The 20,406-nt window shown below is 52.3% G+C and overlaps 1 protein-coding gene across 2 annotated transcripts; it reads left to right on the forward strand.

Annotated features, from left to right (window-relative positions):
• The first annotated feature begins 944 nt into the window (after positions 1-944).
• LOC125727065 (max-binding protein MNT-like) lies at positions 945-19,996 on the forward strand. 2 transcript variants are annotated; one of them, XM_049003693.1, is made up of 6 exons: positions 945-1,241; positions 5,218-5,815; positions 6,058-6,099; positions 6,419-6,530; positions 17,095-17,287; positions 17,997-19,996. In XM_049003693.1, the coding sequence occupies exons 1-6, from the start codon at positions 1,169-1,171 to the stop codon at positions 18,683-18,685; spliced, it is 1,707 nt and encodes a 568-aa protein (XP_048859650.1). In that variant the 5' UTR covers positions 945-1,168; the 3' UTR covers positions 18,686-19,996. The 2 variants fall into 2 exon arrangements, with proteins under 2 accessions (XP_048859650.1, XP_048859651.1); XM_049003694.1 differs by lacking the exon at positions 6,058-6,099.
• The last annotated feature ends 410 nt before the right edge of the window (positions 19,997-20,406 follow it).

Genomic DNA, 20,406 nt, shown 5'->3' on the forward strand with positions numbered 1-20,406 from the left:
CAGAAGGACAGAGAGTCCTTTCCCTTTAAATGCATGCTTTCTGGCCCGGCGGCTCCGCCCGGCACCACGCTGCTTTGGATTTACAGCTGTCTCGCCGCGCCCTGCCAGCCGTGCCATATTTACCATCTTTTGATCTGCAAGGCAGTTCACGTCAATGGGTCGTTGACATAATGTTATTTGTTACGCTTTTAGCCAACTCCCCTCCTTATACCCCTCGAAGATATTTGCAAAAACTGCGGGGAAAGAGACAGATGGGTTTTAAAGCGACAGTAATTTTTAAAAGATATGCTCTACCTGTGCTTTCAATTCTCGTCTCCCAGTAAAGGCTAAAAAAATAGCGGGTTTCGGCACCTGGGGTTGCAGAGACGGAGCCTCTTTCTTACGGCTGACTGAGAGGCGCCGAGACAGCGGGCCGGCCTCTCCATGCAAATGAGCCGTGCTGGCTGCTGCCCATGTGTGCAGACGCCATGCCTTGTTGTTCCGATCGCCGATTGGCTCGCGGATGATCAGCATGTTTTAATCGGGCGCACGCTTGCTGCAGGACAGCGCTGCCCCCAAAACACGGCGCTGGGAGTCCGCCTTCACTGTCACATACCGCTTTCCCACGCTCCTTATAACGTTTCCTCCACTGCATGCAAACATTTTTAAACTTATTTCCTTATAATGATGGCGACCTCTGCATATATTTGCATTCGTGTTACGCCGTCATTTTGTAGACATAAAATGTACAATTGCACATTTTCTATAAGGTTGCAGTAATATGTTCGTTCAGCACTTTTGGAAGTGTAATTTTTAAAAACGTACTATTTATTAGTATTTATTGTGAAAGAAATGTTTAATCTCTAAAACCCAGTTCAGAAATAGACAAGGATCTCTTCTCCGTGTTTTGGGTCAACCTGTAGTATGTGGGAGGAGATTTGCAATGTATGGGCGGTCTTAATCCATCCGCTTTTTCCCTTGTTGTGTTTTCTGTCATTTGCATCGCCATCTTGTTGCAACCCCTCTACGTGTTTGGACGACGTCTTACGAGGGGATTCAATTACGTTTCCACCCTTTGCACCAACGGGAGAATAGCACTGTGCGAACGGCGAGTGAAAGGAGCGCTCCTTGTGAAAATCTACACATATTTACTCGCAGAAACAACTTCTACCATCGGCAGAAAAGGAAGATGAGCATCGAAACGCTTTTAGAAGCTGCCAAGTTTTTGGAATGGCAATCCCAGCAACAACAGAAAGCACGTGGTAAGGAGGGGACGGGGACCCGGGTTGTTGAAACAACGTTAAAATCAAGGGTCAGACAGCGTATCTCGTTTGGGGTTTGGCGATTAGCATGCTTGAATCAGCCTGATTGTGAAAATCAGCCATATTCTGGATTCCACTGACACTAGATAGTTTAGAACCATTTATTTATAATAATGTGCAAATATATTACTTGTGCAAAATGAATTTATTTCTGTTTCTGCCCCTTGGGATGAGTGTGGTTAAATTTATTCATGAATGCATTTCGTTCCATTTGGCTGTATGTGTAGTTCTACCGCAGCAACTTGCAAGGTTAGCTGAGTAGTTGATAAACGTGAGTTGTGTTCCCTGGCGTTGTGGAAATCGGGTTGTGTCGTGGTGGCCAGCTGCGTGTGAGCGATTTGTTAATGGTGTTCTTTAGTTTCAGCTGGTCAAAGTAACACCATCTGGGAAGGTATAATATGCTTCCTTGTTACCGTCGTGTTTGATTTCCAAGTGCGTAGCGAACTTAAAGGGTTATTCCAAGTCATAAACTCAAATAAGCTGTATGCTGTGTATCGTAAAATAGCATAGCGTCTGCTTAGATAGTCGTATAGATGCCTGTCCGTATATTTATTTTCTGTATTAGGGATTTAGAAACTAATACTCGCTATAAAGGGCGGTGGCAAAACACGAGATACGTGCCAGCCCTTTTTTTACATAATGACCTGACATAGCCGGGTATCATATGACGTGCAATTTAAGCCTACTTCCCTTTCGGTGGAGTAATCGTGTTTTCAAACTGGCTCCCGCATATTTGCAGAAGAAAAACAAGTAGCGTGACTTGCACTTAGATGTTTCGCTTTGAAGTTCCCACTTATTTATTAGTATATCCATTTTCTTTCCGATGAATATGTAGTCGCTTGTAGGGTTTTTTTGTTAGTTCGCTGGTGACGTGTCCGCGGAGGCCACGCCCCCTTTAGAGACCGCGTGCGTGAGGCCCTCCCTCCCTACCACGTGCGCGCAAGGCGCTCGTGCCAGACTTCGGGCGGGTGTTTTTTTTCCCTCCTCCTTCCGCGAGCTGACTGGCGCAGGTCGCAGCGCGAGGGAAACTGGGGCAGCGTCTCCTCGGCTTCCCCTCCGGAGGAATGCGGCCTTTATGTAACCGGCCGTTCCCTCCGTCCCGCCGGGCCATCCGAGCCCCGCTAAACAGTGCGAATCGGTACCCATACCTCCAGACGGTTAACGGCTAAATATGGGGTCAGATGACTGACGAGTGTTGTGTGTGCTGCGGAGAGAACTGCATTTTACCCGTGAAATAAAGACATTGTCCCAGTTAAACCACACCCAGATAACCTGTCTGAGCTTTTGGGTTCGATTATCGTCAAAGTAAAAGGGTGTAATTGGAGCAGAGCTTAACTTGAGCGAATAGTATCCCTGCGCCGACTGCATTGACCCGTGGTCACGGTCTATACTGTCCGGCTCGCGGCTTAGACCGTGACACGGTTAGGATCCGAGCTGGGCTGCTGGTGCGTGCCGAGTCATCCCGCAACTGGCCGCTGGCCACGGTGACGTCACAGGCCGTCACTTTCCGTCACTCTCCGCTGCCGTGTGTCTGTCAGCCCAGTGCGTATCGCGGAATCGCCGGCTCAGCGCAGCCTCTTTCGAGAAGTCGATGACACGCGATGTTCATGTTTGTCAAAGAAACGCTTCTGCCTTTTAAACGCAGGCGAGGAATGGGTGCAGGAGGGTGTGCGCGCGCGTGGCTGCCCGGCCCTTTGCCCCCTACTAAACCGGCCGGTTGTGCTGTCACTAACTCTTTTTGTGAACGATAATCTTATAGTAACAGAAGTCTCCTCTTAGGGTCGTGATGTTCGTCGGATGTACCAATATTAGTGCTCTTTTTTATGGAGGAGCTGATCTTATTAGAATACTAATTCCCTTTAATGATGGGTTTTGTGTAAAAACGCTGTAGTTAACATACGTAGGCGTGCATTTCGTTTGATTGGTGGTTCATATTTAATTTTAATTTGATTTTATAATGCAGCACCCTTATCCAGGCACGTGAGAAATGTTTATCAGGTATAATAATTAGCATGGGTAACACCATGAGGTTCATCTAATGTGGGCTTTCGTTGACGGCATCACTGTTGTCTCTATACCAGTGGCTGGGAGGTCCTGCCCCTATGCTGTTTCCTGTCAGCTGCTCAGATTAGAGGTGATGAGAGCTTTTCACCAGCCAGGTCAGCCTCTCTGTCTGAGAGCTAGGCGGCACGTATGTAGGTGCTGCCTCGTACCCCATGTATCCTCCCCTACAAAAAGTCTAGTGCTCATACACAAGCAGATGAAAGGCTTGCATGCTGTTAAGGTAGCCCCTGGGGGACAGGCCCCCCTCTGCCTTGTTCTGATGTTTGTTTCCATGGAAACTGGACAGTCGCCGCGCTCCCCAGCACGCGCAAACTCTCCTGCAGCCGGTAAACTTTCCCTGTATGACACCGAGGGACGTTCTGCACTGCGACTGGCTGGTTTGTGCTTCCTGGAATCTTGAGATTTCACGCGGCGTCTTGTCGCTCACGTGCCGGGATCTTGCGGGACAATCGGGAGCATATAGTGTGCTTGGTTGGGGGGGGGGGAGGTCAAATCTGTCACCTCTGACAAGTATTCCGGGGCTCTCCCTGGTCTTTGTTGGCATTCGGATACTTGATCGGTGGCTGTCCTGCTTTTGCTTCGAGTGCTGATGCGTGGAATTTGAGTGAGTGGGAATCTAGCACAGTCTCCTGCAGGAAGTCAGTCCATCCCTTTTTCCGCTAGTGAGCCATAAACCCCCGACCCTTTTTCCTGGCTACAAGCAGAGTGCACAAGCCCCCACCCTGCTCGATAGCAGGAATACCCATGGTGGCCTTGCGGCCTGAATCTCCAGCCTTGATTCACTGCTGACGTTGCTGTGTGAATTTATCTCGGACACGCCCACGCCCACCCCCCATGCCTCTCCTGCAGTCTCCCTCTGTACCTCCCTGAGCCCCCAGAGGGGAAACTGGCCCCTGTTCAGTGCCGCTAGCTCTAGCCCCTGCAGAAAGCATGTATGTAGTATGTTGGTCTGAACAGGAGGTCTGAGAATGGCCGATCTGTGGTGATCATAATCTGAGGCTTTGCTGCAGGTCTACGGATGCGTTTGGCTCCTCCCTGCACTGATGAGCAGTGAGTCATGCGGGTCGGCGTCCGGATCAGCTGTTATAACAGACTGCGGTTCTGCTGTGTCTCCGTATCGCCCGTTCACCTTTCCAGTCGCAGCGGTGCTTCTCCCTCACTGGCCAATTCGTTTAACTCGTAAAGCATATTCAGATGCCGGGCCTGTAGGTGGCCTAACTTTTATGGCGTTTCCCGGTTTGGTGTGTGGTGTTTCCCGGACTTAACTGGTATTAACCGGGTAAAAGGTTCACCCACGATTGACCTTGAGCACTTGCCAGTGGGCCAGGAGGTGGAGTTGCCACTTTACGGCCAATGGGGGGAGCAGTAAAGTCAATGCCTGCCTTGTTTTCCCCTTCCTGTTGTGTATATAAAGGCTTCTCCTTGCAGCAGCACTGCGGGGGCGTCCCACCTGTGTCACTGAACAGGAAAGGGTCGGCCTTCTGATCTGCATCCCGCAACTTCACCCCCTTTAGCGCTCTCCAGAACTGTGGCTCTGTATTCCTCATTTTATGCCTTTTTTTCCCCACTTGCCCACTTGTAGTTTCATGGTAGTGAGAAAGGGGGAACTGTTTCTAACAAACACTGACCCCATTGTTACTGCATCTCCTGGAAGGGCGGGGCCTCGGGGGGACCATGTGACCATTGCTGATGTTCTGTAGGTTGCTTTTGTGAGGGGTGTGTGACAGGCCTGCCTTTGGACCAGAAAAATGCCATCTTACTGTCCTCTCATTGGTCCTTTTTTCGAATAATGGGCGGGGACTTGTGTGACGCTGTTTTTTTTTTTTTTTGTATTTTTTTTCTTCTCCCGCAGAGGAGAGCGAGCTGAAGGAGAAGTTGAGACTCGAACGGGAGGCTGAGCAGAAGCGCACCGAAGTCGTTTCCGCCCTGCAGCCTCCGCGGCTCAACCACGGGCAGTATGGGGAGGAGCTACGTCCAGAGCCCCACTCCCTCCCAGTTACGCTTCGCCCCCCTCCGGTGTCCATCGCGGTCATACCCATTCCCATGATGTCGGCTGGTCCGGTGGCCCCAGCCCCGCCCCTGGCTCCGCCTCCGCCTGGTGCCGCTCTGTCTCCTTCCGTCGTATCCCGTCCCAGCCCCCCCAGGAAGGACGCCCCCTCCCCGCCAGCACAGCCGCCACAGCTCCCGCAGCGCCTCCTCTTAGCCTCGCAGTTGAAGGTTGAAGCTGTATCTTCACCTCAGGCAGGAGCCCCCAAGCAGCAGCAGCAGCAGCAGCAGCAGCAGCAGGCTCCTCCCCCACTCGTCCAGCCATACCCCGGCTCCATCATCACCGCATCCCAGCATGCTCTGCTCCCTCAGCCGGCCCCCCTGCCGGTCCAGCCCAACCCAGCGGTGCGGCTGAATACCATGGAGGACTCGCGTCACCCGGACGGAAAGAGGAGGCCGGGGGGGTAAGTGCCTTCAGAAGTCTGACGGCCTCTCGTCTGATATGTCCCTCCTGGTTAGGTGGGTAAGGTGCTGTGCTATTGTCCGTGGGTCATGTGACGGTAGGGGGCGGAGCTACCCGGCCTGCTGGGCTCGGCGTAATACGAGCGGCTCCATGACGGAGAGGGCTCACATCTTGTTCTGTGGGTCTCCGTTCTCACGCCCTGTGGAGAAGGGCTGATCCCTTTGCTGTGATCTCTCCCCGCAGGGCTGGGACCAGGGAGGTACATAACAAGCTTGAGAAAAACAGGTGGGTGAAGCCCTCTGTTCTGTATCCGGCAGGCGAAGCCGGGGGGGGGGGAGGCTGGGGGGGGCGTGTGCGACTTGGCCGGAAGTCACCTGGGCCGTTTCCCCCTAGCAGAGGAGCTGAGGCTGGTGTGAGGTGTTTGATAAGGCCGGAGTGAAACACCTTTCTGGCCACCCACAGAGTCCCTGCGACGCGCTCGTTAGTTATGAGTACCTCGTTATGTTGATGCATAATTATCTTGTATTGTGAGTAGTGATAGCTGGGCCAAGCTGATGTGTTGCCCCTGTCCTTCCCTCACCCCCCCTCCCTTGCCTCACCCCAGACGTGCACACCTGAAGGAGTGCTTCGAGACTCTGAAGAAGAACATCCCCAACGTGGACGAGAAGAAGACCTCGAACCTGAGCGTGCTGAGGAGCGCGCTGCGCTACATCCAGGTGCGGCTCCTCCCCTCATTAGTGCATCACACCCACTTACTCTGGGTGCATCCAAAATTGCACACTTATATAGTTCTTACTGAGTCTCATCAGAAGCCTGCTACTCAACTGTTGCAGTATGTACTAAATGTATGGATGAAAACCAGTATACGTGCACTCGGACACACTGGGGTCACCATCTTGCAAATTACCTGATCTGGATATTTACCAATGATATAGTTTGACCCCCATGAAAATTAAAGGCTAGTAGAAACTAAATACGAAAAAAAACATATTCATGTCAGCGTGTGTAGCTCCATATTGTTTTCCACTTAAATTTGTACAGAGGTGGCACTTCCTTCGCCATCTTGACAAAAGCAAATGATGTTTTTTATTTCTGGGTGCAGCTTCAGTGGCCTTATGGGATAGCATAGTATCCATCGGTTGCACAACTTGGAATTTTGCAGAATGTAGTACGTTATCTGGGTACCGCTGAGCTACTGAGGATTCAGACATACTGCTCAAGTCACATACTGTATTTTGCCTACTACATAGCAGACAAGTATGCGATTTCGGTTGCGACCCTATGATTCCTCATTACCCTATCGGGGTCTTTTCTCAGGTTACGAAGCTTCCCCTCCTCTTGGTTACAGTGACTCCTCATTAGCAGGCCTTGTTAAGGTGCTGTCTCCTACCCCCATCCAAGCCTGTACCCAGCTCTCCACCATAGAACCTTTGGCTAAGCCTTTGCTTGGTCTATGCTGTGTCATGTTTGCGGCTCCAATCTCATGGGAAATGGCTGCTGGGATGCCTCTCCTGCACAACTCATACCATCAGGAAACCTGTGGGTTTGGGGAAGTGAAGTCAGTATCTGAGCGATATCTGAGGGTGCGTCCGAAATCGCATACTTGCACAGTAGGTACTGAATTTTGTTAAAAGCTTACTACTTGACCATTAATGCAGACTGCAGTATGTACTGGATGTATTTAGTGGTACACACTGGCAGTGTCGAAAATCAGGGGCCGCATTCTTCGAAGGATCTGTGTAGCCTTTGTAGGCTACGTTCTTCACGCAATGAATCTTGGGATATGTTGGGCTGCAAAGGATCCAATGGATAGATCCTTTGCAACTCGACAAAAGAAGGAAACGTTTCTAGACTGCATTTGAAGGATGCAGCCCTCTGAATTTGCCTACTGCCTCTTCTATACTGAAGGTTCAGACATATTGCTCACATTGCATACTATAATTTGGCGGCTACATATCGAACAAGTATGCAATTTTGAATGCACGCTGAGAGTCTGCATGTCATTTTGATTCTTAAGCCGCACGGCTTTACTGGTTCCTGGGAGGACTGGGAAGAAGAGCAGGGTCCAGTAGCTCAGGTTTCAACTTCCGTTTACACAGAATATTCCAGAAAATATCTCTGCTTTTAAGGGAAATATTTATAGGTCTGCACAAATCTCTGTAATCCTGACCTGAAAAAATAAGTGGTTAGAAGATGAATGCATAGCTGGATCTGTACTAATGTCACTGCTGTCATAGTCCTTATTTAACTATTAGCTTCATCAGTTTGCAGTGATTGCTACATGGAGCTGTATGTGTGTCTTTGTGCTGTGCTTATTATGACGAGATGAGCCCTGCAGCCTTTAGCAGGCCAGCCAGCGGGTGTGGTTTGAGGGCTGTGGCCTGAAGTGTGGGCCGGCAGACCCCGGGAGGCATCCCGCGAATCGCCAGTTGGTTCCCTGCTCCTCTGTGGACGTTTGAAACGGGGTCAGCTGGCGGGTGTGGAGCAGTGAGCACAGGGAGCGCATGAGGTGGGGGGGTGGGCATCGGTGTCCTGGCTGGACCTCCTGAGACCGTAAACAGGCAGGCGGCTTGTCCTCGATGTGACGCCTTGCTTCCCGGTAAAAAGGTCATGCGCAGTGGACTCTGACATTGTTGATTGTCTTTGTATTGGACTGAGCCTGCTGTGGAAAGTGGGGCAGGTGTTTATAGGTAGAACTTATGTCACTATGCCGCCCGCCTGCACCAACCCCCCCCCCATGAGTGGGCACAGTGGTGTTTGCTCCTCCTGTGCGACTGACCCAGTCTCCCCCCTGCGTCTCCGTGACACCTGTGCTGCTGGGAAACGTGTTGCTTTGTCACGCCGTGACTGCGAGGGACAGGCTGCCACCCACCGCCTGTGATGTGGACGTGACTGAGACCCCCCTCCCCCCTCTCTACATACTGTGTGCCCCCCAGCCTCTTTCTTCCTGGAGAAAAAAAGGTGTTGATTTCGATCGGCCCCATCTTCTACAGCATGTCCTACAGTTGTCTAAGGCTTGTCCTGTACAAGCGTGGCGCTTGCCGACCGGCCTGCTGTGTGCTGCTCTCCCATTCGCTGGTCTCTCCGCGCGGACACTGAACATGGTGCTGGTTCTTCTTCGGCTCGGTGCATTCCTTTGCTTTCTGTTTTGGCCACCCCTCCCCCCCCCCCCCCAAGGCTTTGCGGCTCAGGTTGAGTCAGCTTAGGAATGTTTTGAAAGGTCGCTTGTGCAAAGATCTGGTCGCCACCCATTTGCTAGCGCCACCTTGATTCGCCTGCTGTGTACCGAGGGCCCTGGGGCCCGTGTGCTGCATACGTGCTCGTCGTCCGCCAGAGAGTGACACATGCATGTGCAGCATGCCGCTGTGGCCGCGGAGCGGTGGAGTCTCTGTGCTGCATTAGTTGTCTTCCTGCTTCTGGGGGATATACAAAACCCCCCCCCCCCCTCGCCTAGGGTCGCCTGCCTCGGTCTGGCCTGCGTCAACGTGAGAGCTGAGCACATGGCCCACCGCAATTGTATGACGTCACACCCTGGGGGGGGAGGGGCTCCCTCTTCATTGCGGTGCCATGGAGACGAGCGTTTCTGCTCTGCCTGAATGGAGGGGGGTGGAGCCAGCACTGGCTGTTTGAGGAAGCGCTTCAGAATCCCAGCCCGGTGGCTGCAGCTCGCACTGCATGACGACACAGTGCTCCTGCCTCTTGCACGCACACACACCGATAAATATTTGCGACTCCCATTAAAGAAGAAAATGCAACAAGCTACATTTTTCCGTTTTTGAAAATGTCTGATAAATTATAGTGGGCAGCCAGCAAAACGTTGAGCGCCCCCCCCCCATGCCTGTCCCCACCCACTGAACCTGGTTAGGCTGGTTAAAGCTGAAATACCGCTTGTGTGTGCTTTCTCCAATCAGAGTTGAGATGTTTGATGACAGACTAGAGCTCAGCCCCCTCCCCATTCCGAGCAGGGAAGAAAGAGCCCTTTTTCAGGCTTTGTGTGGCAGTCTGGTCTGGTCCCTCCCCAGCTCCCCCTCCAGGGCCTCACGTGCCCCCCTCGCCCCCACGTGGCCTGGACCCCACCCCCGGTGAAACACAACACTTTAAATGTGGGAGTGTGGTTTGGGTAACCCTGGACATTTTCCCTGGAATTCACTGACTCACAGATCGCTGCGTGCCCGCCCCCCGAAACGGCCCCCATCGCCTCTCTTGGGGGGGGGGTACTCCCGTAAACTGCTCCATGTCCCACGCCAAAGTGGGTCAGCTGGTCAGCAGGCTCTGTCTGCAGGAGGCAGTGCTTTGTAACATGGGTAATTTGGGAAGTGGGGGACTGGCCCTTTAAGTTCCTTTCCGCATTTTACATTAGTAGCATTTTTGCTCGGAAGCTACACAGCAGGGGTGGTAAAGGCTGGATGTTGGAATGGGATGTGGGGTCTGGATACTGATAGACATTTAACAAAAAAAGAGTTGGTGCGTCCAAACAGGAAGGAGACGCAGCTGGCTGGGAGGGTGGGGGGGGTCGCTGGGAGCTGGCGTTAGCGTTACTGGGGCGCTGCGCTTTTCGCCTCAGCGGCACAGCCGACAGTCCCTGGCGCGAGTCTTTGAATCATTCTGCATTAATCCTGGGTACGAATACTGACCCAGTTCTATTTGTCCCAGGACCGACGTTGGAAAGGGACAGCGGGGCAGAATTTGATCCTCTGCAGTGTCCCCCGGTGGTTCTTCTGAGGTCTGGGCATGCCTGCCTTGCACACGTATGCAGAACACGGTCTCGGGGGGGGGGGGGAGGGGCTGGGCGGGAGTGGGGGCGGGGGCCCTAGGCTCATTTCCCAGCTGAGGCTCTTGGCACGAGTTCAAGGGGGGGGGGGGGTTCTGCTTATGGCTGGTGGGGGGGTGCGAGAGAGTTATTCGCGACACTGTAAACAGTCATGTATCACAGGCACGCCTGCGCGGCGCGGACCATGTGCTCCGAACTCGCGTTTTACCACGTCTTTGCCGGAGCAGCCTTGAGCTCACTGCCTCCCACTTAGTCAGTCTTTGCTCTCCAGACGGCGGGTGGGCGGAGCTTGGCTCTCGTGGGGGAGGAGGGGCCCGGGCTGTTTGTACGATTGCAAAACGGCCTGCAGCTTACTGAAACCCTGCGTCATTGTCTCACATGTCTGTTTGCCTGGCCACGCTCTTCCGGGGGGGCCATGTCATCTGTGGACGCCCCCCCCACCAAAGAAGCCAACCACACCAGGACTTATTTTTTTTTTTCTAGCAGTTTTTGTTCAGCTTCAAAGACTAAGCAGGAAGCAGTGCGTGGTCTGTGAGAGCGAGCTCTCAGACCTGGGAACTGGGGGCCGAGGGTTGGGCTGCCGGCGTTGTCATGGTTTCTCAGCCTTGTGAGTGGGGGAAGGGGGCTCAGGTTTGCCCGACACGGTACCCCTCCTGTCTTTGGATCGTGGGCTCTAATGCTGAAAGCTCCGGCTTGGAGTTGCAGGAGTGACAGTTAATGCAGGAACGCCAGCCCCGGATTGATAGGGCTGCCTAACAATGGTGCCCCCACCCCTATCAAATGGACCTCTGCACTTTTTCTTCCTGGGTGAGAGGTGTGATGCAAGCCCCATGATGACATCAAGCCCCACCCTCTGAGCTGGCGGTGGACGGCAGTGCGAATGAATGATATGGTGGGGGGGGGGAATGTGTCGGCAGGCCAACATAGCTGTCTCTCATGCTCCAAAGGCACCCTGTTGCACTGGTGCATCCCACCCCTCGTACATCCTGTTGCCAAGGAAACCTCATCGGTTTTCAGCTGTTACCCTGACGACGCTTGGGGATTCCGGCTCCTCATTTGCCAAGAAAATGGTACCGACTGGGGTTGCGGTGCCGCTTATCAAACAGAGCAGGAGGCTGCTGCTAACCCTACCCATGGTATCGTGGTCTCTGCCCCTAGCTGCACGTTTGAAGGCAGTGCTCTCACTAGTGACCAACCTGTCACTGAACGCTTGGTTGAAAGTGTCGCTTGGGCAGCGAGATAATTAAAGGGGTCACAGCACCCTCCATCCCCTGGGGGAGTCGGTTAGAAAGTTAACCCAGTGCCCCCCCCCACAATGGTTGCCCTTGTCACCTGCGGGTGTGTGACATTGCAGCTGCTGAGTGAAGACAGGAAGCTTTTCATGTGACTAGGACCATGTGATCCCCCCCCCCCCGGATGTGTCCTAAAGATTAGATTCAATTCTGTTGTCATTGTGCAAAGTGGTCAGAAAAGAAAATGCAATTTGGCAGAATAGCTTGAAAACGCTGCACAATATATGCATGCTGTGATAAACAGTTATTGGATGTGTGCAGTCTGGGGGGATACACTGACACAGGGTTCCTGACAACATAACTTGGAAAAGTTCCTAAAATTATCTGGCTAACTGTCTAAGCTGGCTTGGTGGGGCAGCTCCGGTAGCAGCCATTAACGTAAAAACCACTGTAAATGAAATAACTGGCAGTAACGTAATAATTTTTCCGTTCATAATGTGATAAGCCGAAAATGTAATAACTGGCCAATAATTTTTGATTGAGAAATTTTACTTCTTTTAAGTTATTGCATTATTGGCCTTTATTACATTAACAATGGAAAAACCGTTACATTATTGGCAGATATTACATTCCTGGCTACTTCGTCCCTTTATACGTGAAACTGGGTTTGACTTTACTAGCTAACACTGTCTGATAATCGCTCAGTTTGTTTGTAGAACACGAGGCTCAACATAATGGATGTTTTTAACAAATAATGACACGACTTTTATAGTTGCACAGAATATAAATGAATGATGCTGAATATTTACGTTTCGGTGCCTGGATTCCGGTTGTTTCTGCATATTGCAGCTTAGCTGCTTTTTTTGCGTTTTAGTTTTCGTCTGTAAAAAGGTAGCTTGGGTTTTCTTATTAAATCGATTCCTGCAATCAATCACACGCCAGCTCTTCCGCTTTTTTAGATGTTGTAGCAGCATTTGAGCTGAATGCTGACTGCAGTGACTTCCGCCCGCTTTGCCGTCATGTGTACAGGGCCACACATGGTGTGATATGAATAATGTGTATATGCAGCAGCTGTGTTGGCGGTAAACATGAATGCGTAGATTTCCTTGCAGTGTGCATGTGGAGATGGGAGCCAAGGCTTCTGTAGGGTAAACAGTTAATGGTTTTGGCTGGAGGAGACTTCATGATGTTCCAGCATGGTGCTCAATGGAGGTGAGCTGAGTGCCCATGTGCTGGGTGGTTTTCTTCCTCCCGTTGCAAGACCATGGTCAAGATTCTGCTGATGATGCACTGGATAAAGTCAGTCAGGATGTGAGATGACTTTACTTTCTGAGGAGAGTGAAAAAAGTTTAAGCTGTGCCTTTCTGACCAGGAGGGAGGAGTTAATAGTCTAGGGGAAGTCCTCAGAGATGTGTTTGAAGCTGGGGATGGGAGTTGGGTGCTTGCTTGGGGGCAGGTCTGCAGCCTCTAGCTCTCCTGAAGTTCACAACAGGCTCCTCACCCTTCTAGGTCCTGTTATTACTGCATCACCCATTCAGGTGTTGAACTTCTTCCTTGCGGAACTGCTGATCAAGCCCACTACTGTAATGTTGCTGGTGAACTCGATGGTTAGACTCAGATATCGTAGGAGAACGGGGAGTAGGGGTGAGGACTCGGCCCACAGTCCAGCAGGCCTCCAGTCAGTAAACAGGGTGGAGGAGGTACAGTCACCTAGCCTAACAGGCTGGGGTCTGTTAGTCCAAAAGTCTAAAGTCTAGTTATGGACTGGGGTGCTGATGTCACGGTCAGTGGGTTCGGAGAGCAGTTGATGGCATGGGATGGCAGTATTGAATGCTGACGTGAAATCCACAAATGGTATCCTGACTTAGCTGTCCTATTTGTTTAAGCATGTTAGAGTGCAATGGGTTGTCCTCCATTGACTTGTTGGGGCAGCAGGCAAACTGGTAAGGGGAGGACTGGCTTTCGGTCAGTCATGACCAACGTCTCGAGGTACCTCATGACGATGGGGGTCTGTGTCATGGACTGGAAGTGATTTAGGGTGGTGGCAGCAGGATACTCTGGCCCTGAAACCATAGTCATTGAAGACCCCAGCGAGTTGTTCTGCAGAAGTCCTGAGCACAAAGTAGGGGGCCCCTTCTGGTCCAGCTGACTTCCTTGAGTTGACACCACTCTGTACGGCCTGTACATCAGTGATGATTGTAAGGGGCTGCTTCTCAGGGGGGACGTGGATTTTGTGCCCGTGATTTGTGGGTCAGAGGTACCAGTACCAGTACAGAACCACTTCGATGTCCTGTTCGTAGCCGTGCATTGCTTTTGATGGGTTTCTGCGGGTTAGGCCTCCTCACTGCCTGATCTAAAAGCCGCACCTCGCTGTGAGGTGTCCAGAATGGTGAATGCCCTTCAGTCTGCGTTCAAACCAGTGCTGCAGAAAGGAATCGGCACCTGTTGGCCAGACTTCAGCAACCTCCACTGCCGGTTTCTCACGTTCAATGGGTCGGTGAATTCTTGAGCAGCGGACACAGTGAAAGGTGGTCAGTCTGTCCCTTGTGGGGGAGGGTAATTGTTTTGTTGGCCTCTGCAATACTAACGTAAGTGTGATCTAAAGTATGTTCTCCTTTGGTGGGTCAGGAGATGTTATTTCGGGAATTTAGCGAGTACACCTGTCAGGTTGAATACGATGAATACATTTCGCTGTTTGCTAATGGCCATGTGTAGTTCTCTCGTGGAGAGCCTAGCGTTAGCATCCAGAGGCGTGTCATCTGCAAGCACAGCCCTCGGTGGGTAAAATGGCCTGCGCTTGATCATCAGATGGTCCAGGTGAAAAGATCAGTTTTTTTTCCCAGTAACCGAGGATGTACATCAGATTTTATTAATCTAGATAATTAAACCTCCATCATGGTTTTACTGGTGACCAGCAGTGGTTCTGTTAGCTCTGAAGATGCTGAATCCACGCAGCTCAGTGTCTTTTGCTATGTTGTTGTTAAGCCATGTTTCCATGAAAGTAATAACGTTGCATTCCGGAAACCTTGTCTGTGATGTAATCTGAGGTCCTTACTCGTCCATTTTGTTTGCCGGAGTGTGTGCGTCAGCGAGGAAGATGCCTGCTAGCCCGTGTGGGTTAGCCTGCCCGTCTCCCACACTTTTATTTACGAACAATATGACTACCTCTGCGTCGCAGTGCCTGTAACCATAGGTGGCGATATGCAGACAATCTCGAGGAATCCAAAGAGATAAAAAAAAAAAAAGTGAAGTGTACTGCCTGTATATAACAACATAAGAAATTTACAAACGAGAGGAGGCCATTCGGCCCATCAAGCTCGTTTGGGAGAACTTAATGAAATAGCTCAGAGTTGTTAAAATCTTATCTAGCTCTGATTTAAGGAACCCAGGGATTTAACTTGTGCTACACTAACTGGGAGACTATTCCATACTCTAACTACAGGCTGTATAAGGAAGTGCTTTCTCAAATTAATTTTAAAATGTTTTCCTGCTAATTTCCACTTTAATATGGATATTTTAATGTTAAATATGGATATTTAATGTTAATGGGATGGTTGGGTGCGTGGAGTCTTTGGGTGACTGAGCCGGACTTCAGACTGCTAGTAAATAGTCACTAATTCGCAAACTCGGGTCAGACGCCAATCTGTGCTGTGCACTCGCGTGGCCATCTTGGGTGAAGTTTACAAAAGGAAAAAGGTTTGTTTCTGTTCCTGAGGCTCGGTCAGTGAACATTATTGGGAAATAAGCTTTAATTCTTCTCTTTTTTGCATCTGGATGGAGTTACGCACAGTCTTACCAAACTGCTGTTTATCTGTGTGGGTTAGCCAGTTGAGCTGTGTGTGTGTGTGTGTGTGTGTGTGTGTGTGTGTGTGTGTGTGTGTGTGTGTGTTGTGTGTGTGTGTGTGTGTGTGTGTGTGTGTGTGTGTGTGTGTGTGTGTGTGTTTAAAGGCAGGGATGTGTGCGGATCTCCATGTGTGTGCCTGTCTGTGCTGTTACCTGTTAGTCGACGTGTTCTTTTGTTAAAATGCCTTAGCGGACTAACCGGACAGACGGAGCGCGTGTCTGTGGAGGTCCGGCCGTCGCGTGCTGCCGCGGCCCAGGCTGGTCACGCGGCCGTCGCTCAGTCAGCCTTGCGAAAGGCGAGAAGTGACTTTCTCCAGTTGCACGGGCCCTGAAATGCTGCCTCACTGACTTGGCGGGGTGGAAGCAGACCCCTGTTACCGCGTATTCCTCCAGCCTCCGTTCTCTCTAACTCCCCACTTTCCCACCGCCACCCCTAGCTGTTCAGTCCGTAATCTGCATCTCACCTCAGCCCTCTTAAAGGTCTCGGTCTGGCCTGTCCTTGTAGGCCGTCAGCTGACGGGCGGTGAAACTGGGTCACGGCAGCGTTTGCGTGCCCAGCCCGCCTTCTCCCCCCATCCGTGACCGTCGACGGGGGCAGGCTGGCTGTGTCTGAAGGGGGAGGGGGGGACGGGGAGGAGCCGTGCAGCCCCAGAGCCCTGGATGTGAGCTCCATTGGCTGAGTGCCGGAGGAAGGCTCTCCAGAGTGGGTCTGGCAAGTGAGCTGCAATATAATTTCCCAGAAGTGGGAGGGGCCTTGCTGCATGCTGAAGTGTCAGGTTGGGGGCGGGGCTAGAGTACAAATGGATGAGGGGGTGGAGCCAGAGCCCACATGACCCAAGAGGAAACTTAAATCCCCCAGGGTGGTGCGAGAGGACATCCACACCCCCTCCACCCTTTTCTGCCGGGTCTCTCAGTCTCAGATGGCCCGCTTTGTGACCACCGTTTTGAGAGAGGCTCTCACTGTCAGCGGAAGCGGGTCCTTTCATCTGGGGTTCATGTTTGGTCCGCGCTCAGCCTGTGGTACTTTCCGGCATGTTATTTAAAGGCTGGTTAAAGTTCGCCTCCATCTGCATGCATGCTGGCTGGTTGCCCCGGTGTACACAGATAGCCGCAGCCGGCGTGTCTGTGGGTGTGAGCATGTCGGCCATGCTCCGCCCCCACCCACACTCACCCCTGTCCATGCCTCACACTTGTGATGGGCGGCTTTTCCATCAGAATGAGTTTGTGGGTGAATTCCGACGAGAGCCAATCGCTGTGCCTTTGGTTGGGGACTAGACCTCAGACTAGAGTTCATAATGAGTGAAAGGTAAGCAGGTGGTTATGGGTGTGGCTTCAGAACTGACGCTCGCCAGTGTGGGGTGTTGCCGTTGTACCCTTGAGTCCTGATTTTATTTTTAAATAAGCTAAATGCCCATATTCCTCCCTCCCCCCCAGACACTGAAGAGGAAGGAGAAGGAGTATGAACATGAGATGGAGCGCCTGGCCCGGGAGAAGATCGCCACACAGCAGCGGCTGGCGGAGCTGAAGAATGAGCTTGGCCAGTGGATGGACGTGATGGAGGTGGATCGCGTGCTGCGGCAGACCGTGCAGCCAGACGACGACCAGGCCTCCACCTCCACCGCCTCAGGTCAGCACCAGAGGACGCCCTGCAGATGGCGCCCCCCAGAGGGTCATAATTCAGGTCCAGAAAGTAAAAATCCAGTACAAGATTTTATTTTAGACAACCAGCCGAGTATAAAGAGCCACATTCACAGCATACTCAGCTGGCTGCTTTGAACAAAATCTCGGCCTGGATTTTGACCTGAACTATCCACCACTGGGGCCTCGTTTTAAAGCCCCCGCCACGGGTTTGCAATTGCATGCACCGGACTGCCCCCCACCCAGGGGGAGAACCGTTTATTGGACATTAGTCCAATTTGACGCTTCTAAATGAGCTGGTTTATCCCTATTTTGTGTTCTAATAATAATAATAATAATAATAATAATGATAACGGTAATAATGAAAGAGTGATGCCTTTGTGCCGTTTTTAAGTGAGAGGCGCTCGCTTGTCCCTGCGTCCCGGCAGTAGGCCGCCTGCGTCCCGGCAGTAGGCCGCCTGCGTCCCGGCAGTAGGCCGCCTGCGTCCCGGCAGTAGGCCGCCTGCGTCCCGGCAGTAGGCCGTCTGCCTGCCTGCCTGCCGCCTCACATGAAGGTGACCCACTTTGCGCGTCCTGCTCTGCTTCTTAAAGCTGTCGCAGTTTGATTGTCAGCCTTGTAGATCTCCACACGTGTCGTATGATGAGTATCCTGTGCCAACCGCATCTGTGCCCCCCCCCCCCCCCCCCCCCCCCCCCAGAGGGTGAAGATAACATCGACGAGGACATGGATGAGGGAAGCCTGTCGGCGCCCCCTATGGCCCGGGCGGCTCCCGCCCCGCAGACTGAGCAGCGCAAACCTGCCACGGGCCCTCAGCCGATCCTGACTCCGCACCTGTCTGTCCAGCACAAACCCCCGCAGCTGCTGGCCCAGCCGGCCCCCGCCCAGGCCATGGTGGCCCCCCAGGCCATCCCGCAGGGCCACCTGGCACAGGTCGCCGGCATGCAGCCCACGGTGATCACCCACGCCGCCGCAGCCCCCACTGCGCCTCACGCCTCTGTCATCCAGGCCGTCAACCACGTCATCCAACCCGGCCCCAAGCACGTGGCCCACATAGCGCCCTCGCCCTCGAACCCGGTGTCCCTGGCACCCGCCGCTGCCCAGCCCATCAGCCACATCACGGTGACGCACCTTGGGCAGCCGCTGCCGGCCCTCTACCCGCAGCCCGTGGCCGTCAGCCAGCCCGCGGTGGTCAGCCACCTGGCGCACACGCTGTCACACGGCCAGGTTAATGGCGGCGCCCCCCAGGGGGCCATGGTGGGCAAGCAGGCTGCCATGGGGGCGCAGGTGGTGACGCACCACCCGCAGCTGGTGGGCCAGACCGTACTGAACCCCGTAACCATGGTGACCATGCCCTCTTTCCCAGTGAGCACCCTGAAGCTGGCCTGAGGGGGGGCGTTGAGCGTAACGTTTGGACTGCTGACCGTGCCAGAATCGCCACGGCGACCCGCATCTCGAGGCGCTTGGCGTGTATGCAGTGGCCGTGTACATTCCAGAGAATATATATTTTATCTATTGGTATATATAAAGAATGATGATATATATGTAATGGCAGTCTGTGTGGGTATATGCTTTGGTCCAGCATCTCGTCATACATGATGATCCTCTGTGTTTACAGTTTATGGTGGGGGGGGTGGGGAATCCTCATAAAGGCATCCAATATGGTGTGGGGGGGGGGGATGCTCTGATTGGTTGCTTTTTTTTTTGTCATGTGATGAGTTCGGGCAGCCAGCGGTGTCACACACAGACCTATTGCCTGTGCCTTGATAAATGCTGTGTGGCACACAGGCGCCCTCTGCTGCGTGGGAAATGCCACTACAACAGTCAAACAGCCTAGGGTCGCTAATGCAGTCTGGGGTGGGGGGGGTGGTAAGTGCAGGGTTATCTGTGTGAGGGATTGTGGCGTACAGGTGGGGGAGAGGGCGCATTCTCCCTGGGGCAGGTGCTAGTTTAAACTCTGCGCAGAATGTCCCCTGCACGTCTGCCCCCACCCCCTGCGCAGGACATCCGCTGGGCTGTGCACGCATTTTTAAGTAGCACTTTCCAGTATCGCTTGAAAGAGGGAGCCCGTCACGAGCGTGCTGCAGGGTCGCATCTCCCATGCGCATCTGCGCTCCGGCAGCACTCTGGTTTCCGGTCCACTGTGTGTCGTCGTCGCCGCTTCAGCTAAAGGAGACCCTGCTGTTATATGAGCTTCAACTACAACCTGTATCACTGTGACCTGTTGTCCACTGGCCCCGAGCAAGGGCCAGGAGATCTGCAGCTGTATATAATGCTCGTCCCGACGGTGTGAGCGACAAGCGAGGGCAGGACGGCGAGGGGAGGGAGAGGCTCTGTCATTTTTAAGATGTTCCTGATGTGATCTCAGTCTTGTGATCTGTGGCTGTGTGAGGGCAGACTAAGCGCATCTGCACATTCACATAAGTGTATTTTAAGATTTGATTGTTGCCTGTTTTTGCATGTAGATTGCAGATTCAATTTTTTTTTCTGGGACCATGTATAGTACCGTCATAGCATGAGGGCAATTTTACAGCGCTCTTTCCTCATTGATATTATATATATAATTGTGTGTTTTCCCTATGGAGAAAGTTTAAGTTATCGCCTGTAAATTTTGGGCTATATTTAGAATTAATTGTCCATGTTAAAAAAAAAAAAAAAAATATTGAAGATTCTTAATAAATCTTAATACATTTATAGTGAGGAGTGACTCACTCTGCATGATGACATCACACTGTAACAGCTATCAACGCAAACTCTCCCCGCCTGGATATGGAGCTGCAGCAGGAGCGGGATCAGCAATGTGAACTAAGGAAACCCCATTCATGCTTTAATCAAAGTGGTAATTCTCTTCCACTCTGGATTGCGGGTATCTGAAGCAGGGTGCAGTTAAATTGCTGCATAATGCTTTGGGTCCTCGTGCAGATTTAAAACCTTTTGTGGATGCTTTACTAGTCCTCATGGGGAAATTCTCCTTACGCCTGCCCCGACTAACTCTCTGTATGTGAGAGCAAGCTGGCCATGAAGGGTGGCCACCCAGAGACCTGGGGGGGGGGGGGGCTTAAGGGCGCTGCTGAAGGACCCACAGACATGGTGAGAGTGAGCTTGAACCA

The sequence above is a fragment of the Brienomyrus brachyistius genome, unplaced genomic scaffold (assembly GCF_023856365.1).
Source record: "Brienomyrus brachyistius isolate T26 unplaced genomic scaffold, BBRACH_0.4 scaffold85, whole genome shotgun sequence".
Classification (NCBI taxonomy): domain Eukaryota; kingdom Metazoa; phylum Chordata; class Actinopteri; order Osteoglossiformes; family Mormyridae; genus Brienomyrus; species Brienomyrus brachyistius.

Coding starts and splice junctions, on each gene's coding strand:
- LOC125727065 (XM_049003693.1), top strand. CDS start 1,169: ATGAGCATCGAAACGCTTTTAGAAGCTGCCAAGTTTTTGGAATGGCAA. Junction 6,531..17,094: donor GCGCGCTGCGCTACATCCAG/GTGCGGCTCCTC, acceptor CCTCCCCCCCAG/ACACTGAAGAGGAAGGAGAA. Junction 17,288..17,996: donor CTCCACCTCCACCGCCTCAG/GTCAGCACCAGA, acceptor CCCCCCCCCCAG/AGGGTGAAGATAACATCGAC.